Raw genomic sequence first — 25433 nt, 5'->3', positions numbered from 1 at the left:
ATTTCGTTGTTGAAATCCTTCTGATTTTGACATATGATCTTCACCCAGTTGACAAACTATGAATGACAGAGAAAGAATCCAGTCTCCAAAACGTTGTGTTTTGAAAAAATAAATAAGACGGGGTTTTAGATCAAGACAGAATGATCGTTAATGTCCAGAAGCACAATACTTCTTTTAATCTGAACTCTTAACTTTCAGCCGAGTTGTAACTTCTTACATTTTAAGACTAATATCCAGACTATAACAATACACAGGTGTTTTAAAAAAAATAATTTTAATGATTACTGATATGGATCCACATTAGGAACACATGGAAATACAATTCAGTAACAAATAGTACATTTCATGAAAAACTGCCTGATGATCTAGCTGGCTTGAAACATGTAGCAAATGTATATAATAAATGAATGATAATACTGTACGTGAGGTGACTTTGTCCATGTCTTCACCATATATTTCTATCCTTTCTTAATGTTGGTACCTGTCTACCAGATACATGCACCGTTCCCTGTGAAACTGTACTCTTAATCTGTATTCACCATAATTTCACATACAGGGATTACTTTTATATGTAATCCATACACCACAAGACTGTCTTGTTCACTGTTCTGAATGATAGAAGTGAAACTGAAATAGAGATACTCATAACTTTTTCTCTTCTGTTTTTGTATGATGCCCGTCTATTAATTCCACATTTACGTATTGCAGGAATTGCAACACAAACCATCCTTACAATTCCAGTCAACCACGTGACTAGTGGGCAGATGGTGAATCTTGCGCTAAGCAATGGACAAGTGGTAACAACCACACTTGCCAACTTGCAAACGTTAGCGCAGCCACATCACCTCCTAGCCCCAGCATCGGCAGCCGCTGCTGCAGCAGCAGCTGTTGCTGCCAGTACAGGTAACCATCTTAAGACACAGTTATTTTTTACATTATCATCGATTGAGGTGTATTTAAGACCTTGAAAACTTCTTTAAATGGGACCCTGCCTGCCTTTACAGCAACATTTAAATGGCAACAAGTCCCTGCTGGTTCAGTGTGATTTTATTTTTAAGTCTTCTTAAGTGTATATCAGTAAGTAAAATACATTCGTTTGTGAAAGAAAGAAACAGAGGAGCATGAAGCTACCATATGTTTATGAGAAGACAAAATACTAGTATAACTTAAGCGCCAACTTCAAAGTGTGTCTGAGATATGTATGGACTTTTTGAACAGAGCAGTCTCAGAGATGAAGTTAGCTGAGAGTTCATTAATACTCTGAGGGTTGTCTACACATAAATGTACAACTGAGTAATTAGGCTGATTCTTTAAGAACCTTTATTTTATCATTGATCATTCAATGCTGTGAGATCATAACTCGCTAGTAGCGGGCCACCTTAAAGTATTCTTCTTATGATACACATACCAAAGTTTCCATCATGCCTAAAATCTTTTGATTCTAACTTCACTTTTTCTGAACATCCCTAAGGAGCTCATCTCAATGCAGTGTTTCATCCTCACAGACCTGTAGCATTTTATATATATCCAAGTCATTAGTTTTGCTAAACATTTAACATACTAGTGAAATATTTTAGAATATTGTGGCGTATTTACCCCATGCAAGAACTGCTGAGCCGCAGAAACAACCATTGCTAAGAAATTCATGCAACAATAGAACAACAGGATTATGCAACCCTATAGGCTCAGTAAACACTTCCCAATGTGCAACAATTGAAACTGTCTCATTGGATGAATATTATAGCTCGTGGCTAGGCATCAGTGAGCGCACCACTGAAAAAGCTGGATAGTGATCATGTGAATTGTGTTTTCTGTATGGTTTGCGCCATGCAGTGGTAGAACCGTGTTTTCTATGTGGTCCGTTCCGCGTCTATATAACGGTATTCCCAGAATAACTAGGGGCAGTAGAAGCTAGGAGTAGTTGAGAGTTCAGATTAGGTCAGAGAAGGACAGGGTGATTGAAGACGAACTGACGGGAAGACTTCATAGTAATTTGAAATGCTGGTTTCTGCGTTAAGATCTGTTGCCAGGAGACGACTAATGAAGATGGAGAATCTTAGTGCATGTGCAACAGTGAACTGAAAATGTGTAGAATAATGATGGCATTATAATTGAGTGTAATTAAGAGAACTTGTAATCAAAGTGCCAGTGAATCCAATCATCTGATCTAGAACCCGTTATTTTTGTCATGTGTACCCCCCTACACATGACAATATTTTTAATATTCGCAGGAAATAAAATATTCTGTGTGCTAGATGCAGGTCAGTGATTGCCTTCATGCCACAGCCACTATACACCCCCAGGGAAATATACCTTGGCACTGATTGGATAGGATGGGCCTGTACACTGTACAAAAATAAAATAAAATAAAAGCAATAATAGTGGTAACAATATTAGATGTGAACTCCTTCCTGAAAACATGAAGGAAGTCAGAAGACTCATGTACTTTCTGTTTTGTTGCTGCAGTGCCATCCCCAGGCCCCACACTGGGACCTGGTATCAACCTGAATCAAGCTGCAACAGCCTCCCTACCTCACCTGCTGACAAACGGAAGCACATCGGCTGTTCAGCAGCACCAACAGCTGCTGTCTGCAATGCAACAGCCTCAGCTTGTTACTCCACAGTCATCCTTGGTGGCAGCCACAGCTCAACCCAACTCAGCACCCAGCCACCAGCCAACTCAGAGGCTATCTCACCACCAACAGCACAACCATCACTACTCGGTAACCGTCCACATTCTTGGTTCTAAAGGATTTTGACACTAAGAATTGTTGGGTTTTTGGACTTTGCCCATCATCCATTGTTCTAAAGAACACAGTATTACACTAAATTGCATTCCCTTCATTCAAAGTTAGTCAGAATGGCTGTGGCTTGTGGAATATGTCACATAAATACAAAGACATATACAGTACAACTGACGTTTTCACATAAGAAACCCCAAGAAAAGACAGTCGGTATGCATAAGGCTATTCAAAAATACATCCATGTATTGATATGTTGGGTTTTTGGACTTTATCCATCGTCCTGGTTTTTAAGATAACAAATAAAAACACGACGTTTCGGAAACTGGATCTGTTTCCGTCCTCAGGTGAAGGAAAACACCTATTCAGTTGGGTCCCTTAGAAAGAGCTAGCCTCAATCAGTGGACCAGTGATTGAGGCTAGCTCTTTCTAAGGGACCCAACTGAATAGGTGTTTTCCTTCACCTGAGGACGGAAACAGATCCAGTTTCCGAAACGTCGTGTTTTTATTTGTTATCTTAAAAACCAGGACGATGGATAAAGTCCAAAAACCCAACATATCAGTGTGTTATACTCCATCGTCAGAATCCTATAGTAACTACATCCACGTATATATATCAATATGTCAAGATATGCCATTTACATAACTTTTAAACAGATGAGTCATCAACAGTAAAATGAATGTGTTTAATTATCTTTTAATGCTATTTTAAATCTTACTTTTTCATTCATTAGACTTTTGAGATCAAATGGCAGATTATTGAAAATTTTTGTCACAGCATAATATGCTCTTTTCTGAAAGCATGACAGGTTATTAATTGGTTTATGAAGATAGTGTTTGTGTCTTGTGTTAATACTGTGTACCTCTTCATTGGTCTGAACGTGTTCCTCTTTATTTGTAATGAAGTTTAGTAATTAAGATATCTATTCACATGGAAGAGTTAAGATGTCTAGCCTGTTAAGTAGATCTCTACAGGAATTATGGGATTTGACATCCATCATGATTCTGACAGTTTTCTTTTGCAAAGTAAATACCTTTTTGCTGTCAGATGAATTGCCCCAGAAAATTATTCCCTACTTTATTAAGGAGTAAAAGTAAGCGAAATTAATTGGGAGTGTCAATGTTGCTGATATGTAGCATATATCTAACTGCTCTGCTTAGCTCTGGAACCAACTGATCAATATAGTTTTTCCAGTTTAAATGAATATAAATTTGTAAGCCAAAGAACTTTGTATTTACTGCCACTTCTATATATTTACCATTATATCCAATGTTTAATGGATATTGTGTTCAGTTTTTTCTTATAAATTTTATTACATTTGTTGTATCTAGATTCAGGGANTGCGCGCACTTGATTGTACGCACTGTATTATTGGTATTGATGAGGCGTTTAATGTAGGAGGCAGGTCATTTATATACATTATGAAAACAAATGTCCTAAAATTTACCCCTGGGGAACTCTATTCTTTGTTGTTCCCCAGTTTGAGTAGGTATGTTTAGAAACTGGATCTGTTTCTGAAACATTTGTTATTTAGAATACCAGGTGATGGACAAAGTAAAAAAACCCAGTAATTCTGAGTTCCATTTCATTTTATCTTTATTTGGCATTCATAATTGCTACAAAAGTAACACTCAAACAAATCATATCATTAAATACATCATTCTTGAAATTCTTTTGCCCAAATGCTTAAAGGATTAGAATTTGTCAACAATATACAATCACGCTTTACATGGTTAACCTATAATTAAAATATAACACACACTATCAAACCAGATAAATAAACAAATTAGTTACAATATGTAAATCGAAATGCAAGCCAACCTTATGAGTTCATCAAGGGAATTTTAAGAATATTACAATAAATCAAGAGTCCTCTTTCTCTTGTCTAGTGCAGTGGTCCCTTTTCTTTATATATATATGAATATATATGGGTGTTAAACGTTGTCATTCACTCTGATGGAATGTCATATATTGAATTTTGGCAAACAAAGTGTGAAGACAGACATGTGGGTAGCACTCCCACTTTGTACATGGAAAGACCCAAGTTTGAGTCTTGTTGCAGAGACCAGCTGTCTTGAGTGAGATGATCATGGTTTTCCTCACTCCCTTGATGTAAATGCTGGGATAGTACACTAAATTAAGCCACAGCCACCCTCTTCAACACTTTCAAATTTACTATTCACTAATTGTACCGTCAGTCAATGCTGTAATATAGTATGAGCTACTGAAATGGGTGGAAGGTGACAGGCATTTGCCCCCCACCCCACCCCAGATTATTTGGAATGAGATCATAATTGTCGAAAAGAAGAAAATGTACCAAATATGACTACCGAGAATTTGAATTATTTTTAATGTATTCATCTATCCTGAATACTCTAGGGAAATTAGCTAAAATAATCTGACATGGATTAAACCATAAGACTGTAAGCAAATTCCTTGGCTGCCTATCTTAAAAAATTCCCTTGTGGCACCCATGTTTGCTGATGATGTCACTAAATGAAAAGAAAAGTAAAAAAGTAAAGGTATCCCTGTAACAGGCCATGGGGGCCCATAGGGTTGTGAGATGTTGAGGCTCCCACATTTTCTAGACAATCGCCTCATAGATGGCGGTAAGGTTGTCAGCCTTATGCGCCGGCCACCGTTTACCTCCAAGAATGTTCCTGGTACTCATTTCTGTTAAACCCCAGGGCCATAGTGCAGCTAGAAGGTTACGGAATTGAAAAAATCCAACTCATATGAATAAATAAAGAATGAAGAAGCTTTTTTGCTTAAGAGAGATGTAGCGATAAAAGACTAATGGGAATCGCATAATTGCAAGCTTCATAGTTTGTCCTGTTCATCTAATATTGCCACAGTGATTGAAGTGTGATATTGGATAGGTGGTACGTGCAGTATATATGGAAAGAAATCTGTTAGAGAACAAGAAAGGAAAATTAGACATAGATGAACGATATTAAAATGGACCTAAAAACATGGAGTATGGTGATATGAGCTAGGATTCGTCTGATTCTTTTTTTTTTTTCTTTATTGCTAGTGGGGTGGGAGTAAGTCCCTTGTACTGCGGCCACTTTTGGCCTATTGTACCAGCCCCAGATGATAGGTGAGGGTGATTGTGGAGCAATTGGTGGAATGAAGATTGGCAGGGGAAACCGAAGTACTTAGAGAAAACCTGCCCCAGCGCCACTTTGTCCACCACAAATCCCACTTGACCAGACCTGGGATCTAACCTGGGCCGCCGCGGTGGGAAGCCAGCGACTGACCGCTTGAGCCATGACGTGGCCCTTTCATCTGATTCAGTACAGGGTCCAGTGGAATTTCCTTGAGAGCATGATGTAATGGACCTTTTGATTTTATAAAGGCATAGAATTTCTGGACTGGTTGAGCAGCTATTAACTTCTCAAGAAGCACTGCTCTTAAAGATATGAGTTGGTTGCTTGGATTCAAACTGAGTAATATTTCATCAGGTGCCAGAGAAACATCATCAGAATGGTTTGCTGAATGGAACAGAATCATCTCTGAATGTCATCAACCGATTAGCAGCCAGTAATTCTGATATCACAATCACATCAACACACGGGTCACCACAGCAGCAACATCCCAAGTCTTCGTCTTCATCCTCATCGTCCACATCTCTACAGCATTCCTCAAGTAATGGGAGTGGTGGGGGAGGAGGCACTCAGCACAGCCGCAGTAGTCCCACTTCAGATTTCCTGGCTGATTCCCCAAGTAAGTTAATGGATGCTGGACTTTGGACACTACAGATAAGGATAATAGCAATAGTCAGGTACAACAAAATGTCTAGCACATTATAAATGAAAGTGTTGAACTCTTGTACATTCTTTAACTCTTTAAATATAATGGTAACTGTGTATATTGCTTGTTCTTACTTTAAAAATCTCTTCTGCAGTTAGTCAACAGATTGTATTGATACATTATGTATGATTCTTTGAATAAACGATGATTAATTTCCTAAACAGCATTATCCACTTGGTCTTTGTAGTGGAGATGCAGTTTATTTTCTTTGAAGCAGGAACTGAATTCTTAAATATTATGTAAATGCATTTGAGATGTTCAATATAATATTTGATGGTTATTATCTGAGAAACAATAGAAGAGAATGTGGAACCTATTTCTTGCTGGCTTCTTCCTTAGCTCCTTTTATGACCCTGAAGGTAGAGGCTGTGCTTTCCTCTGAAATTTCAGTGACTTCTACCAAACTACATGATGTTGCAGCCAAAAAGAGATTTCTCATCATAGGAGCTGCTGTGAGAACCTCAAATTCAGTGCCCTTACCACAAAGTCATAGAGTGTTTGAGACAGTTAAAGAAATCAGACATTGTGTATAGTTTCCAAATATCTATGAAATATCTTGAATTTCCTATAGTTTCATTTATTCACATCTCTCTCCCCCTTCTTTAACATGGTTAATTGTTAATATACTATATAATTGGTGAAAATGTTGGACTCACAATGCATAGGAGAGATTTTAATGTGAGAAACAAGGGTCAGAGACCAGACCAACATGCCAGTGAACAGGTGATCCATAAATACTTTGTACTGTCTGTTACAAGACATTAGGGGATATAGGTATGCTGTTTCACACAAAGTACAGAAGGAAGGATGGATGGGTGTCGAGGTTGTGATGTTCATTATGCTGACTGGAAGGCATTAGCACTCCAGAGATAACATTTGCTATGATTTCTGTGCACAGATCAGCCAACCATCAACCAGACCAACAGTAATGTTGTCGATGGAATTAATCTGGATGAGATCAAGGAATTTGCAAAAGCTTTCAAACTTCGACGACTCTCCCTGGGTTTGACCCAGACACAAGTTGGACAGGCTCTGAGCATCACAGAGGGACCTGCCTACAGTCAGAGTGCCATCTGCAGGTAAAGGCACAGTTTATGCTGTATTTGATTGTTTACAACATTATACACAAACAGTTATAGTCCTTTGGGATATGATGCCATTGAATTCAGTAGATAGGTACCAACATTAGGGCATACATACAGTAGCTTTCGCCCTAAAGGTGCAAACAGGAAGTGCCTCTAAACTACACCTCTTTTACCCTAAAGATGGAGGAAACCGATTCATCCAAAATGTTACGCTTATTTACAAATGTACATGGCATCACAGCTCAGAAGACCCTAATCATAATAGCTACTACCATGAGAACCTCAGAACACACATTGGTTTTTAATGTCTAAGCCCAAACTTATTGAAAATTCGGAATTGTGGTACCTGGAACTGTTAGGTGGAATTTAATTTCAGTGTGAGGAACAGCGACTTTGAAAACCAATTACTGTTAATTTTAAACGTTTTTATTTTCAAGAAGTTCCCAATATCTTACATAGTTTTATATGTGTTAAAAGAGACTCATTTTGGTAATATCCGTCTCTGGTCTGCTTAATTATATCGAACATAGATCATACAAAGATCTGTCATCATCAGGTCCTATAAGGATGAACCATTTTTGCCACAAACATAATTCTGTTTCCATCTTTGTAGAACTTCTGATAGAATTACAGTTCTAATTAATACAACATGTTTGCATAATGCATACAAGATTAGGGATATGCATGGATTTTAATTTAATAATGTGGACATAGTTTATCTTATATCATGATTCAGTTTATGAATTAATCTCATAAAGTATCTTATTCTGATATTACTAGTATTTGCATTGTCCTGAAATCACAAAACAATATTAACTGTTTCAAAATCTGTCATGTTTTAGAAGCAGTAAAATATTGCTAGCCCAGAAAGGGTTGTTCAGACTAGGTGAAAATCTGGTGTAATCAGACAATGAGCATATGATAATTAAGCCTGAAAAATGTATGTTATATGCTAATATTCATCTTTAGGGCACGCAGTAGCGTAGTTGGTTAAGGCACTATGCTACAAGCAGGAAGGTCGCGGGTTCAAGTCCCGATGAGGTCATTGGATTTTTTCAATTTACCTAATTCTTCCAGCTGCACTATGGCCCTGGGGTCGACTCAGCCTCTAACAGAAATGAGTACCAGGAATTAATTAAATAATTTTCCTGGGGAGTAAAGCACGGCCGGCGCTTAAGGCTGACAACCTTACCGCCATCTTTGAGCCAATGGTCTAGATAATGTGGGACCCTCAACGTCTCACAACCTTATAGACCTTCACGGCCTGTTACAGGGATAGCTTTACTTTTAATATTAATCTTTAGCTCAAGGTAATATGAAGATCATTGTCTTCTGCGATGTGACATGGCATAGTCTCTTAGAAGGATACCACTGTTTGTGAGGTACCTGCTGCCTCTTCTACCCCAGAGATGGAGGCAGTTTATTTTTCTGAAACATTAGTGGTAATTTACCAGACTACATGGCATCACACCCAAGATGGCAAGAGTCTTCATATTTACTGCTGTGAGAACCACAGATCTCACTGGAGATAACATGTTTCCTTGTCACCATTCGTCCAAGGCAATTGATGTTTGAAGGAAAAGCAGAGTTAAAGATTTTAAGAAATATATGGACTATCAAAGTCTAAATATGAAAGATTTTATTGTAACTTAATTCAGAACAGATTTTAAGCACACCTGAGCAGTGACCTGGATATTCTATAAATTTGTAGAAAATATATTCTTGGCATTGTCACATAATAGATACAAAATAACTAGGATGATCTCCACATCTGCATGAGAATGTACTCTTGACAGGATTTATGGAAGGTGAATAAATAAATGAAATGAAATGAAATACAGGTGTTTCATATAAATGCAGCTTCAAAAAGGGGTAGATGCCATCTGCTTAGTTCCAGAGTGCTTCATTTTGAGGAAACTATTTCCAGTGCCTTAAAGCATCATAACTACCACTCCTAACAATGATACATATAGGAAGAAACAAATTCACAAACCTGCATTGTAACAGTTTCCTTTTACTTGTAATATATGCTTGATATTCCCCTGGGCTTTTCTACTGATCTGGAGCATCTGTCTGGTTCTGAAAAGCTGCTTCCGCCCTAGCTATTGGCTCTAAGGCTTCTTCCAAACTACAGCATGTTCAACATAAAAAGGACATTATCTCAGTTTTATAGCCCTTTACCATGTGTTACATGATATAATGATTAATTATAAACATGACTTAATGTCTGAACCACCAGTAAGTGAAAACATCACATGTGTGTGATGATGTTTTGAATTACATGCATCCTTTTAGAACTGTTTCATAAATGTCTGTGCTGTATCTGTGTGTTTTGTTGTGAATGTTAGAGCAAATAACAATAACCAAAATATTTAACCCTTTGCATGCCACAAGCTGATTATATCAGATCAGTGTAAAAGTAAAGCTATCCCTGTAACAGGCCATGAAGGCCCATAGAGTTGTGAGACGTTGAGGGTCCCACATTATCTAGACAATCAGCTCAAACATGGCGGTAAAGTTGTCAGCCTTATGCGCCGGCTGCGCTTTACTCCCCAGAAAAATTATTTAATTAATTCCTGGTACTCATTTCTGTTAGAGGCTGAGTAAACCCCAGGGTCTATGCGGCTGGAAAGATTAGGTCAGTTTAAAGAAATCCAATGACCTCATAGGGACTTGAACCCGCGACCTTTCGGCTTGTAGCATAGCCCCTCAACCAACTACACTACAGCGTACTCCCATCAGCCCAGTGTACTAGCAGTAAAACTGCCACTGCCAAAGAGATCGGCTAGTTGTTAATCAATTTGTATAATATTGCTGTCAATAGGTGTCATCAAATGTAGCACACCAGCATTTAGAGTAAGGAGCAGGCTTTCAAATGTCCTGTACCTGTTCCCATTTGAAGGTCATTTGAGGAAAGCTTTTCAGTTTTTGTTTGCAATTAAATTTACCCCCAGGGAACTGTGGTGTTTCTGTAGTTTTGTGGTGGAGCTTTGGCAGTCAAAGGGTTAAGTAACTCAGAATACATTCTAATTATAATAGTACTTAATTTCAAACTAACAATTCTCATTATTTGTTTTTGACAAAAAGACCATTGATTATTCAAAATCCAATTATATATTTGTGATAGAATTTATTATTATTGATACTGCCTGAAATATTTGATTATATGTCAAAATATAAGTTAACTATTTTATGCAGTTTTCTTATTGTGTGAAAATATTGTGAGTTGGTCAAGCCTTTCAGAGCAGCTAATGAAAAAATAGTATGTCTACAATTCAAATACCACTTGTAAAAATCTGAAGGAAAGCGACAAAAAAATGTACTCAAAAATGTTACAGTTGTGATAATTGTGAGCTTGGATCCCAGTTAGTTGTGAATGTTTATATGTTATACCACATTTACCCACCTGTAAGATTAAGTTTCTTTAGCTTTATTTTTATTCAAAATTAGGTCCTAATTTTGTATTATAGATGAATAAAAATAACCAATTCAAAGACTTCAGGGAAATGAACCATTAGAATTATTAGATTCTCATTAATGTTACTTCCGCAGTAGCACAGAAGTTATCCAGTTATTTGTTTTGGAGCTGTTACTTCATAGGAGCTCTGCCTTGAAGGTGCATTTTGTAATATGCAACATGTCATACATGATTGAATATTTCTTTTGCCTTTATGTTAACTCATAAAAATAGAATGATGCTACAAGAAAAACACTGGCTTTTGAAATAGTATTCTTATATGCAACCCATTATTCAGAAAATATGTATGCCAGAACTTTCATGTTTGGCTTTAGTCTCAGGCTTAGGGTAGAAATATAAAAGGTAACAGGCCATGGAGGTCCATGGGATTGTGAGATGTCAAGGCTCACATTTTTCTAGACAAATGGCTCACAGATGGTGGTGAGTTTGTCAGTCTTACTTGCCAGCCTCCTTTTACCCCCATGAAGATTCTTGGTAGTCATTTCTATTGGAGGCTAGAAGGATTAGGTCAATTGAAAACTGCACTGAGCTCATCAGGAACTGAACCCATGACCTGGCTTGTAGCATAGTGCCTCAACCAACTATGCTACCACTTGGCTGCAAGGCAGAATTGTACAGTATAATATCAGATGTGCTTATGCCCAAATAATATGCAACTTCCAGAATGTACTGTAGTTCCTGCATATCACTTGGTTTGTAGATGCACAGTGATTCTTTGTAGTGATACCAGATGGTATATGGTACAGGTACTAGTACTGAATATTAGTATGCAGTTGTCATTATTTGTTTTAAGAGTTCCATGAGTTCTAAAATCCTACAATAAAGTGCCAGTTACCAGCAAACAAAAGTATAACAAGCCATGTATAGTAAGCACAGTAGTCCATATGGAACATTTATGTTCATAACTCAGATTATATAATGTCAAATAATAGAGTGGCAGTGAATGATGAACTGGAAAGGATGTGGAAGGAAGTGGTCATGGCCCAATTTTAGGTATCAAGTAGTTGGCTTGGAGGACTGGAGGGAACAGTGAAATATATCTCTGTAACAATACAGTCTCTAGACTGGACTTTGAACATAGAGTAGGAATGCTGAATGCTACCAACTTGATGATAATGTTTGGTTAGATTCCTTCATATTTCTTCACTTTTAAGGTAATGACTATCAGAATTATTGAGGGGAATGTTGTTTATGTAGCATCAGCAGTGTTGAGGTTAGCATTTGATGGTGAAAGGACTAATAAAAACCAACTAAATTACTTAGCTCATCTTGATATATAATGCATTGTACGTATATTGCATATATTTTACTGTGTTCTTTAAATTTATGTTAAAATGTAATGCTAAAGTGTGACCACTTACAAAGAGAAACAAGAAATGAATGTGAGATTTTATAGAGAATGAATTGAAGTTCAGAATTTGTTGACAGAACTTGTTAGGGAGGCTACTTCACTATTTTTGCAGTATAAAAATAATAGGTAGAACAAGGAAAGAAATAAACAGAAGGAGACCTGTTTGGTGACCAGGAAATGATAGTTCCTCCAAGTACTGGAAGGCATCAAGAGAAGAAACAAGAGCTGCAAGAAATTGAAAAGCAAAGCTTGCAGAAGAAAGAAAAGAGCAGATAATTTATGTCCTTTAGTGAGTTTAAATGGAAAGGATGTTAGCGAAAAAGAAGAGAAGATATGATTTCTCAAAATTTTCCACTGGTTCTTTATTCAAGATTGTCTTAATAACTTGGTGAATGTAGTATATTCATAATAATCAGTCATTATTCTCTGACCTCTTACAAGCCTCACTTCGTATCATATGTAGAGATGAAGTTCATTAAGCAAGTATTGTTCTAAAACGGTCTGATTTGCAAACTTCTTAAAAAGAAATAGCACTTGTGGTATGGGCATAAGGTGATTGTAGCAGAAAACAAAATATTATTCCACTATGTTATTTATATGCTTTGAATTATGAAATTAGGAAAAGATAAATTACATTTAACGCCTAGACACTTTGTTATGAATCACATATAGGGTATGTAGGTGGAAATCTTCGTGTTCCTAGACCTCAACATTAGGTGTACGTGACCCCAAGGAAGGAACATTTGGTGCCCATTGGATAGGAGAACGTTTGGAACAAAGAGTTGTTCTGGAAAGGAAAAGAAATGATATTTGAGAGCAGAGTGCTGATAGAGATACTCCTGGTTACATGTGAATTTAAAAAAAAATGTGATTTCATTTTGATGTCTTCAGCTAATTTATGCCAGTTTAAATTAATGGGACTTATATTAATGTGAATTGTTGGCCAGTCAAGAGAGGTTGGGGAAGAGGAGGAATAGAGTACTGTGCAGGTTTTGGATGAGAAATGATGGACAGAAGAGAAAATTATATTCTATTTATGTGAGTTCACCATCTGTGCCTTTTGTATGCAGCAGAAATGTAGCATAAATCGAGAAATACCTGTACTTGGATCTGTAGAGGATAAAATAACAAAGGACTGGAGGACTAGATAAGGATGAATTTGTAACTTGTGCTCTCCACCTGGTGAGCCAGGATAGCACAGTTGGTATACTGACAAGCTAATGGCTGGACAACTGAGGGGTCAGAGTTCGAGTCCTGGTGGGGTCAAGAATTTTCACTTCATGTCATTCAGACTGACTCTGGGGTCCACTCAACCTCCTATCCAATGGGTACCAAGAGCTCTTTCCCTGGGGGTAAAGAGGCCGGGGCGCGAAGCTGACTACTCACTGCCAACTAGTGCTGAGGTCAGGAAAACTCAGATCTATACATTCACTCCCCAGTACGCCTTCACAGCGTAGTGCTTAATCAGTTAAGCACAGGGACAACTTTATCTTTTACCTTACTCTCCATATGATTTTGTTGGGTGATTAAAATGAGGAAAGCTGAGATGAATTTGACACGTAGAACTTACAGAAGAAATGAGAAACATGCATGAAGTCTCAGTAAGAAATCTTTAAGAGAAGAAACTACTTGGGATAGCTAAGTTTAGATGTGAGGAAAGTATTAAAATAGATCAGAGGGTGTATGGATTGATTTTGACTGCCTTAGAATTAGGTCCAACAGTAAGACTATTGTGATGAACCTTCAAATTTGTTAATTGTTTCAAGGCTGTGATCTTTGTGGGATTTGCTAAGTAGTTGGGTACATGCCTTTATTTTGGGGGTATAACTCTGAAGATGGAGGTAGCAGATTCCTCTGAAATACTGGTATATGTGTATAGTTAGTGCCTCATAACATAAGCCGCGGGAAAGTTAAGCGCTGTTGTGGAGCACGCGAAGCTGTACACTTGCTGTGGTGACGTTCAGAGCTACTGCCCGAGCGCAAAGCATTGCCTACGGAGACCAACTAACAAGCAACACAACGTACTATACGCCTAACCACACTCCAAGGCGCTACATTCCAAACTGGTAGTACCCATGCTGACCTAAGCTGATAAGACTGCCACCCCAGCTCCGCGAGAGATGGAATGACCCCTCTACCACGGCTAGAGTTACGAGGAACTAACAGTACCAGACTTCACATTGCAACATCATAGAAGAGGACCTCAGATCTCACATTTTTAATTACTTATTTGGCATTTTAATCAACATAGTTTTTATTAATGGTGGGACCAGCCTGCCCTGGCTCCTAATGATGATCTTCCATCACTGTTTACTCTTGGTTATTTAATGCTATACCAAGAGACTGCGATAATTATGGAAAAGAAAATCAAATGTGTAGGAAGGGAAGTGGTTATAGATTGTATGGAGGTTTCATGTAAGAAACCAAGAACACCGGCATAAAACCTTTCAGAGTACCCAGTCTTGTTGATTGACTCAGGAATCTTCTGATTGTGGTGAGCCAATTTGGTCAGATGTGCTCATCTTCAGCCACACCAAAGGTGAGTGGTGTGCCAACTATGCGTTTTCCTTCTTCAGATTTTTTTATTTAGGATTTCTTATGATTTATCCTTAAAAATCCTGTGGTATACCATTTAAAAAAATATATTAACTTCATGTGTATGAATTTTCACATAGATGACAAACAATGGAAATTACTGTCTTCTAGTATGCGATGCCATAATCTTCTGGCACATTGTTGCCACTGTTTTGAATGGATCCACTGCCTTCATCTTCGTCGTAGAAAATTGAATATGACACAATTAATGTGGTAGGTCATTACACTGTTCTGCCCTCAAAATGGAGGCAGCAGGTTGCCCCAAAATGTTGTTAATGTTCTACCAGTCAACATGGCATCACATCTGAGATTACTGTAATGTTCATAGACACCACTGTGAGAACATCACATCTCAAACGATAGACACGCTACAGTTGAAGACAATAAAGATGAAAGCTTGTCCAACTTGCAGTGTTCATACTGACATAGACAAATCCCCTCTATTCAGGTACAGTGAGGTATAATTTTTTGTTCAGGGGATATTATATTTTAATTTTAGAAGATGCTCAATTCTGGGTAGATAAATTATAATGCCCCAGTAAGTGGAAACACAGCACTTCACGAAAAGTTCCTGTAAGTGTAGAACATGGCAGTGAGTTTGAGTCAGCAGTAGTATTTATGTGAAAAAGTTTGATTGAAAGGAAGAAGTAATGTTTTGCTTGTGGTTATCTCTCCCCAGTGCCCTGGCTACTCAGATGTACTGTGCTGCGCAGCTTGCGTCACAGCATCAAGCTATGTACGTCATCAAATGGTTACATCACAGGCTACATAGTCAGCCTCAGTTATATTCATTTCTTTTATTTTTCTATTACTTTCTCCTTATATCTCTAACATTATTTCTTTCTTTAATTGCACCTATTATAACTTCTGGCACTTGGCATCCTTACATCCTGTCCCCTTATTAAATTAAATACTTAATTATGCTTTTGATTGTATGCCACATGGACTCAGATACTGCTTCTGTTGGGGTTATTTCAGAATATTTGTGGTTGGGTCTGATCTTTCTTCATCTAAATTTTTGCGTGACAGTTTTTACAGTTGTAACTGGAACATTCTTAAAAATTTATTTTTCGGTGTTATAAAATATTTGTGTTTGTTGTTGAATTTAGAATAATCAGTGGAGAGTAAGACCAAAGGAATTAACTCATTTTGGAAACAGAATAATCTATATCAGAAACTAACAACAAAATGTATATTTAAGTAGTGTTCTGGAGGAAAGTAACCAGTACAGTATTTTAACTAAGGAAAGGTAGCTTCTTTTCCAAAACATACCATAACTAGTTTTCAGCTTCAGTTCTATGGCACCTTATTTACTCATAATTAAAAATAATCCATCTGCATGATATGTGTCATAAAGAGTGGTATCTCTGGTTCATGGATGGATTGTTTCTCTCATCTTTTTATAGTACAGAAAATAATATACATATTTCCTATCCTCTCTCCATATCTTATATTTAAATTAATATGTTTTGAAATTTGAAAAGAAATGCAAGCTCCCTTCCCTTAGTTTTTATACTAATTCCTGTTTCATTAATTTTATGTTTGGTTAGTAAGTCAGCCAGGGCATTGGCATTATGAATAATTTATGCAGTGTTGCCAACTGTAAATGTTAGCATTCAATTTAAATATAACCGAAAAATGAATGATTAAATTAAATTTCACTTAGATTGTCATGCTAAATTTTGCAGCAGTAAGTACAAAATGAATAAAATGGGTTGGCAACTCTGTTCCATCTGTCTGCATGCTGTTTTAATAAGTTTAATCCTTAGCACTTTGAAAGCATCTCTCCTGCTGCGGCCTTTGATATCAGAATTGAATATACAGAACACTGCTACTTTGAACACTTCATCAGTTGTTATATGTGTTTTTATGAAACTTTAACATTTTTTTATTCATCTGTACAGTATAAACTCCTTGAAAGTGCTAAGGATTAATGGACCTACTTTCCTTTGTTTTATTATTGCTTTAGTTTTTTCCATATTTGAACAGCCACTTTAGCAATTCATTTTTGCCTTCTGTATGAATTGTTTAAGGCATGGTAGTTGTTTCTTTTAAAAGAAAGCTTGGAATCCTTTTGAGCATGACTTATGTAAATTGCATGTATTAAGCCCAAAGGAAATCATTTAGACTTAGAACTAGATCTTGGACTTAAAACTGTATTTTGTACTAATTACTAGAAGTAAGATTGCTGTTCCAAATTCTGGACATTTCTGACAATGACAGGCTGTGAAGTTGGAGGTAATTAGATTGGATATTTGTTGCCAAACCCTGAAGTTTCTAAGAACAGTTCAGTCAGTCAGCTAACTCCATGGAGCTGAGCCCTTCTTGAGAAGCCATCAGTTGTGCAGCTACTCAAGAATTTCCCAACATTTTGTGGAACTCGAAGGTTCATTAACATGTTCACAAGAGCCCACCACTGGTCCCTATACTGACCTAGGTCAATCCAGTCCATACCACCATCTCATAGGAAAAGTTCAGCTAGCTTACATAACTTATACACAGGGAAACTCATGTTTTATGCTATTGTAGAAAAGAAAGGGAATTGATGGGTACTGCAACAAAATGAAACTTCAGAGTCATCACAAGAATTAACACAAAATAGTTACAACCTTCAAATCTGGGTTGAAGCTCTTGATCTGTGTCTGAAAGATACTCTTTGGGCTTATGTGGTTTTAATCTGAACTACATAAAGAAATATTTGGCTGGAGTAGGTACCTCAAGTAGGTATTGTTCTTACTTCTTATAGTATGATCATCTGGGAACAGGATAACATTGTTGTGGTGACATGCACAGTAAGCTGTAATAACAGTTCCATCAGCTGTAGTTAATATCAGACGGTTTCTTTTATCCTGCATATTCTGTACTGTGAACAGCACTGGGTTGTCATGCTGTGCAGTTCAGAGAGGCCTCACCTTGCTGCCTACTTCTACTTGCTTCTTCCTCGGTGTACTCTTGGTCCCTGAAGATGGAGTCCTCTAAAATGTCAGGATATCTCTAAACTGTACAGCATTACAAACCAGAAGACCATACTCTTCATATTCACAGTGACAAGAACATGAAATCCAGTGTTCTTTACTGTGTTCACAAGCTCCTGTCACAGATGCACATTAAACAATGCAGATTTCCTCATCTTATTTTTTAAGATCTATTTTAATCTTATCCTCCCATCTCTTCCTCGGTGGGCCTAGTGGTCTTGTCCCTTGTATGCATATCTAAGGACTAATGATACAAAGTAGAAGGAAGTTGATTTATTTCACGTCATATGTTCATTAGAATCATTTGACTCGAGCCCAATGTTATTCTGTTTACCCAATAACTGTGCTGTTGAGCAAACATTAAAGTGAAAGGAGATTGAAATAGATACTGTTTTTTAATGTATTAGAAAATAAATGCTAGAAGTTGTTCAGTGACTGGGAATACTTTTTTGTTAATTTGAGTGCAGTTTCTCATTAATAGCTATATTAATTCTGCAACTGTTAAAATTCAGAAGTTGTTGAAATGTTCAGCCACAATTTTATTGTCTTTTGAGGAAAGAATTATTGATCTCCAAAGATGGTTTTCTTTTTGGAAAACAGAATGATGGAAAAGCAGATTTAGATTTTAGAAGAAAAAGAAATCAAGAAATTTCAGATAATTTTAATTATATAGCCATTATGTATCATGAGCATCTAATAATATATATATATTGGCTGGATTTGTCATTTGCGCATCTTTTATAGAATGTTTTTCCTACTTTGGATATTTTGTTGTGTGTTCAGGTTTGAAAAGCTGGATATTACACCGAAGAGTGCGCAGAAAATCAAACCAGTGCTGGAAATGTGGATGAAAGAAGCTGAGGAGAGGTAAGGATAATAAACTTTAAATTTGCATTCCCAATTAGCCATCTCTCCCCGAAGTATTTTAAAGGCATGGGGCTGCCAGAATGTTTTTCTAGGGGGACATAGCCAGATAGCTTGCTTACAAGCTAAAATGTAAGCTGTTTTCAATTATTTTTACCTATCACTATAGAACATGAAAATATTTTTAATGTGCTTTTAAGTTTTTGACTTTAACATTTGGCATTTTTTCCTTTTTTTTTTTTTTTTTAAATTGACATCCCCCCCCAAAAAAAAAATCAGAAATGGCTAGCAGTTCTCTTTTAAGATCATCTTCAGAGAAACCTACTGCCTTCATTTTCAGGATAGAAGAGTGTTTCATCTTTCCTAAAGATGGAGGCAGCAGGTTCCTCTGAAATGTCAGCGGCTGTCTACCAATTACATTGCATCATTTCCCCAAAGACCATGATCTTAGCACTCACAACTATGAGAACCTCAAATCTTAATTAAATATTGATCTTTGCCTGTATTGATCCACCGATCTGGCCTCCATAACATTGGATTCTTGACAGAAACAAGGAACTTTTTGTAAGGAAAGAGGTTTATGAAATCTGTGTGTCTACCAAACAGTAAAGCTTTTTAAGCCATTGAACTTTCATGAAACTTGACGTGAACACAACTCTGTTGGAGACCCACCTCACTTTGTGCTTTTAAATTTCCTTCCATAGGTACACTAACAAGGTAGTAGTGAGTACTTCTTATGTGTACTGTACTAAATTCAAACACGCTCTAAAAGAGTTTCTTCTTGCTGGTTCATTTTATTCTTTTAAAGAATATTATGAATGGAAAACAAGGGTTGATTTTGGTTCTTATAAATAGTATCTAAAATTAACTTCAACAAGTCCTATTAACTAACTAAAAATATATAAATAATCATATATTTTAGATCTGCATACATACCAACTATGACTTATTTATTTTAACATACAATGTCTTATTGTTNGAGAATATCCATTCATATGCATTGTTTTTATAAACTGGATGAATTTTATAAGATAAAAGGTTAATATGTTTTCATCTAGTATTTAAGTCTTGTTGTAGTCACATTTTATTATGTTTAGTGACTGTGTTGTCTATGTTTTATATTATGTTATTTTGACTTGTTCCAGTGATTGGTTGGAACATTTGTTTTGATTTTTGACGCATTCTATATCCAGTGGTGTGACAACTTGTTTCTCGCCCTGTAATTGGATCTACTTGAATATAAGAATAAATTATTATTATTATTACCAGTCCCTAAAATTTTGTTTAAAAATACATCATAAAAGAAAATACAAATTATGTTCTGAGCATTGAAATAAATAGTGTAAAATAATATGCACAGGCTTTCTCATGTCTCTTGCTCAGGTTGAGACAGAAGTTCCTAGGTTTCATATGTATATGTTAAGTAGGTTTAACTTCCCATTCATACAGGTACAGGTATATATCCTTCCTGGGCACCTAGAAAATCCCTAGAGTTACACAGAATGAATGTTTTCATCCATGTGGGATGGGGATACAGATTTTTTAGGGGTCTGGGAAGGAACATGTAAGTGGGAAATATGGAATATAATTTGAGACTTAGCCTTTGTAATTTAGTGAAATTAAATTAAAATTATCATGATTAATTAGGAACCAGGATAGTGCAGTCAGTATATCGACTGGCTACAAGCTGGATAACTGTCAGATCAGATTTCGAGTCCCAGTAGGGTCAATAATTTTTTCTTCTCAACAGTGTCCAGACTGACTCTGGGGCCCATCCAGCTCCTTATTCAATGGGTACTGGGGGCTTTCTCCCCAGGGATAAAGTGGCAGGGCTGTGAAGCTGACCACTCACCTACAACTACTGCCAAGGTCAAGAAAATATGGATCTATACATCCACTCCACCATACACCTTCATGGCATAGTGCATAATTAGCCAACCACAGGACAGCTTTACTTTTTTTTTTTTTTTACATTTTATTGTGTTTAATTATTTATGCAAAATATCAAAGAATGGGTTTCAAGTATGTGTACTTCACTTAATTAACCACCTGCTCCTCCTCTACACAACTCAGGAACTGAGTGCTGCAAGCTCATTTCAGTATTCACAAGTTTAAAACTGGTATTTACAACTACTTCAGACATGAGTTTCTCATGCCAGACTACTAGTGTTAATTATAGGTACACTGGTCGAGGGGCTGCCTCTTCAAGGACTCAGATAACCCTCCTTCCATATCTATGTCCCCTGGAGAGAGAAGGTGTTCCAATACTTTCTGTTATCCAGAAATGTATCTCCTGTTAACCCACAGATCCATATTCAAAATATTTGAGCCAGTTATCCCTATCTTGTGGGAGGTTTGCACACTCCTTATTGTTACAGGATCGACCAATAGTCTTGGTTTAGTGCATCTGATAAAATTACAAGCTGGTTGTGTTTCAGATATAAGAGTGGACAGAATCATCTCACTGAATTCATTGGTGTTGAGCCATCCAAGAAGAGAAAACGCAGGACATCGTTCACACCTCAGGCACTGGAACTGCTGAATGCACACTTTGAACGGAACACGCATCCCTCAGGTAAGGAGACTCAAAGGTCCTAATGACATTTTAATAACATACAGGATACTGAAGCCACCACAACTAACTGATTTTGTCTGATGTATCCCAATTTATTTTAGTGGACACTCAGTAAATTTGTCAGTAAATCAGTAAATTGTCTAGGCAGACAGTGAACTTGGACATAATTTTCAGAATGTCAAACTAATTCCAACAAAGAACTCCACACCTGAAGTAAATCCGTTTAAAGATGACATAACTTCAGGTGCAGTTTAAATTTATTTTATTCTATATTGTGATTTTTCTATAACAACATGTTATAGTCTGATAGGTGATTACCAATGTTTTGATAAACATATTGCTTCTTCAGGGTTGCCTGAAAATGGAATGCAGTATGTTGCTCCAAAATATTTGTACTCTCCTACCAGACTCAAAAGACCACAGTTCAAATCTTTACTGCTATGAAATGTTAAAGCTCTTTTAGCTGTTAGTTTAATTTTAAGATCATTAGAATTGTTTAACTGGGTATGACAGAAGATCTGAAATTGTTAAATAACCCAAGAAACCATCAATCAGAGGGATGAGGAATGTTAGTGATAATATCATATCTAGGGGTAATTTTTATAATATTTTATTGTTGACATTTTCTTGGTTGTGGCATGTTTTCTAGGTACAGAAATCACAGCTCTGGCACACCAGCTTGGCTATGAGAGAGAGGTGATAAGAATATGGTTCTGCAACAAGAGACAGGCTCTCAAGAACACTGTCCGCATGATGTCCAAAGGTGTAGCCTAGTGTACAAAGAACTGATAGTATGAAAGAGTCCAGAACATGGCATATCTTTATGAGCAAATTTTTCCAGAGGTAAGATGAGTACTACAATTAGTCTGAAGCAGTTATCATCTGTGACACTGTATGATGTAACTCTTAGGACAGAAGGGAAATTTATTTCATGTCACGGTTCATTGCACAGAGGTAGCTGCAGACTGGAATTTCTCCGAATGGTAGACAAATTAATAACATTTTAAGAATGAAGATAGGAGTGGCTGTAGCATTTGAAAGACGAGTGAGAATCCAAGGAAATAGGTATGGAATAAAACTCATTCATTCCCCAAGTAAGGCTAATAAAATTCTGCTCTAGAATAAAGGTACATCTTCAAATAAACATAAATTTATCCTTGTATTTAATCATTGTGCTATGAAGATGAAGAATTTTAATGGCTATAAGAATTTATCCATTATTAACTTCATCAGTTTACCTCCAATGATATGAGCTGTTATCCACTGAATAGGAGGCTGGGTAGGCCTCTGAACTCGTCTGAATGTTCTGGCAAAGAAAAGAATCTCTTTCTCCACTGAGAATCAAGTTCTGACTGACTCTCTGTAACCTCTCACATTACTACCTGAGATATCCTGATTGGTTTGAAATTGCACAAAAGAATACAGTCAAATCCCCATTGTGTGCTTGTTGATTAAGGTTTTCTCCCTTTAATATTCAGTTACAGTGATTCCAAATGAAGATGCTCCATGTTAGGTATCCTCCATTTAAGATTATCCCAGCATGCTGTACAAATTGACAGCTTCCCAAAGAAACCATAAAATTGAGGTTTGTGTGCTGAGAGAAAATAACTGTATAAAGGCAAAATCATTATTCTTAATGCAACTTTTCCGGTATCTCTGTTAGAGAACTAAATCAGTGGTTCTCAGACTGATACTATGTAGTACCCCTAGGCATACCGAAGCAGCTTGGCAAGGGTGCCGCAGGTCTCCACTCTTACTTTTCAGCATATCCGTTGAAAATTGTTATCTGTGTGTATTATTTTTATTTTGATTCACTGTAGAATAATCTTGTACATGTGACAGATGTGAAGGTGACAATTGCTTATTCATTTTCTCACAGTTTTAGTGACGAGACACAAGGTTTTTTATTGATGACTGGATTTATTTGACTCTTATAACTCGTGATTATAATTCATCTTAGCTCTGTGACAAATTCACACACATTCTTTATAGTTCAGTGTGGCATGAGCTAAGTCTTCTATGTCTTCATTAGGTGTTGCTATGCAACGGCTCCTAACAATTGGGACTCCTCTGCCTCCATGACGATGCCTACACCAGGAGGCATCTGCCTCACAAATTCAGACTCAGGCTGATCTGTCTTCCTCAGAACTAACTAACTATTGGTTTTGGTTCCCAGTATATAGACTTGGGGCACACTGCTTCCCACAGTTCTTCTGTTGTTGTATGTGTATTCATTGCTGCAGAAATGTGTTTATCAAGCCTTTCCCTATCAACAGCCGTCTCTTCTGGCTCCACTATTTTGCCTTTCAATCATCATGTCTCAATATTATGAGAACATTGAAAATTGGGTTATATATTGTAACAATTATTTTAGGTTTTTGGGTTGAGGCAGATAAATATTCCTTTAAGTATTTCGAGTGGTTCCAAGCATAAGAAATGTGAACACTGATGTTCTAAACACTCTAGAGGTTATTTTTTACTCTTTGAAGAAGCTGAGATATTAGATTTACGGAGTTGTGTTTAATGTTTTTCACAGTCTGCCATTATTTGAAGAGTTTGCATTCAGTGCCACAGATGCACTTACACTTTTGAGGCACCTTATCTAGAAGCTTGCCAATTGTAGATTCTAAAGCATTGTGATGATGGTATATATTTAGGATTACTGAGTTTTTGGTCTTTGTCTATGATGCAGTATTCTCAGGAACATGACGTTTCAGAAGCTGGATCAGTTTTTATCCTCAGGTGAGGGGGCAGGAGACACGTACTCTGTTGGGTCCCTTAGAAGAAGCTATAGTCCAGTGTCTGGGGTTAACTCTTTCTAAGGGACCAAAAAGAGTAGATGTCTCCCACCCCTTCACCTGAGGATGGAAACATATCCAGCTTCTGAAACGTCATTGTCTTTAGAATAGCAGACAATTTCCTGTTATCATGCAATTTGGCATTACTTCTTGAAACAGGATGTTATCAAAAAAGTGTAGTTTATTTTAATGGTGATAAAATTCATCACAGCACAATTAAAAGGTCACATCATATCACGTTACCAACGGAATAAGCTGAATATGGATTAAGAAAGGCAACTTTTGAATAAGAAGATAGTTTGAATTTAAGAAATGGATTTAATTGTTTACCCTGGTATACAACAGTATCTGTTGTCAGTCATACAGAGAATCTGTTTTCATTATCCTGGGTAAGTTTAACTCAATTTCAAATGAATACAACCTTTCCTGTTGCCATGTAACAGTTCTACCAGTTGATAAAAAAGACAGTGTAGTGTTGGGATACAGACAAGAAGTATATTTTTTGATTAAAGACTTGTCATAATGTGCAGTGTCATTTGCACCAATATGTTATACATTGTATGTAGCCAAAGAAGTTGAAGTCACAATTTTGTCACTGAGGCAGATTTTCCACACTAATCTCAGCTGTTTAAGTGACAAAACTCTATTTTGGGAGTATAATAGATACTCTCACAATGAAACCAAAGTTCCTATTTGAATTTTTATAAGTAAAATAAAATAAATGTAATTATTAAGAGTATCTCTAAGAGTAAATATATATTTCATAAGCAGGTCATAATTTTCTGCAATAGGAAATGTAGAATATAGTGGATGTATGTAAAATATCAAATTTTAAGTTAAGAAATATATGTGTACCAGTAAATTAATGTGTTTAGAAAAATTATATGTCCAGAAAATAAAGACTGTATAGCAGTATTTACGGAAATGAACTTCTGAATGTTGGATGACTGAGATTTGCTCTAACTGTTGTATATACCCTTCTGTAAAGGGGTTCCTGACCATTCCTCTTGCCAGATACAAAGGTCATTCAAATGAAATCCACAGAACCAACATAAAATGCATATTATTTGATTGAAGTTTGTTGTCAGAACTAAACGCCTGCATTGCACTATGTGCTGGCATTATTTGAACACAGCCAATTTTCAACATGGTAGGAC

At 36.8% G+C, this 25433-nt stretch overlaps 1 protein-coding gene across 3 annotated transcripts in view; it reads left to right on the top strand.

Moving 5' to 3' along the window:
* LOC111873481 (POU domain, class 6, transcription factor 1) overlaps positions 1-25229 on the top strand; it is a 268269-nt gene extending 243040 nt beyond the window's left edge. The window contains exons 6-13 of one of the 3 annotated variants that reach the window (XM_023868232.2): positions 709-903; positions 2467-2723; positions 6207-6468; positions 7454-7634; positions 15744-15800; positions 18823-18906; positions 21327-21478; positions 22128-25229. In XM_023868232.2, coding sequence (XP_023724000.1) covers positions 709-903; positions 2467-2723; positions 6207-6468; positions 7454-7634; positions 15744-15800; positions 18823-18906; positions 21327-21478; positions 22128-22252 — 1313 coding nt within the window. In that variant the 3' untranslated portion in view covers positions 22253-25229. The remainder of the gene's footprint in view (positions 1-708; positions 904-2466; positions 2724-6206; positions 6469-7453; positions 7635-15743; positions 15801-18822; positions 18907-21326; positions 21479-22127) is intronic. The other 2 variants (XM_023868233.2, XM_023868234.2) reach the window with 2 other exon arrangements.
* The last annotated feature ends 204 nt before the right edge of the window (positions 25230-25433 follow it).

Source organism: Cryptotermes secundus, unplaced genomic scaffold (genome assembly GCF_002891405.2).
Source record: "Cryptotermes secundus unplaced genomic scaffold, Csec_1.0 scaffold380, whole genome shotgun sequence".
Lineage (NCBI taxonomy): Eukaryota > Metazoa > Arthropoda > Insecta > Blattodea > Kalotermitidae > Cryptotermes > Cryptotermes secundus.
The sequence above is the reverse complement of the archived record's forward strand: the minus strand, read 5'-3'. Positions and strand labels throughout refer to the sequence as shown.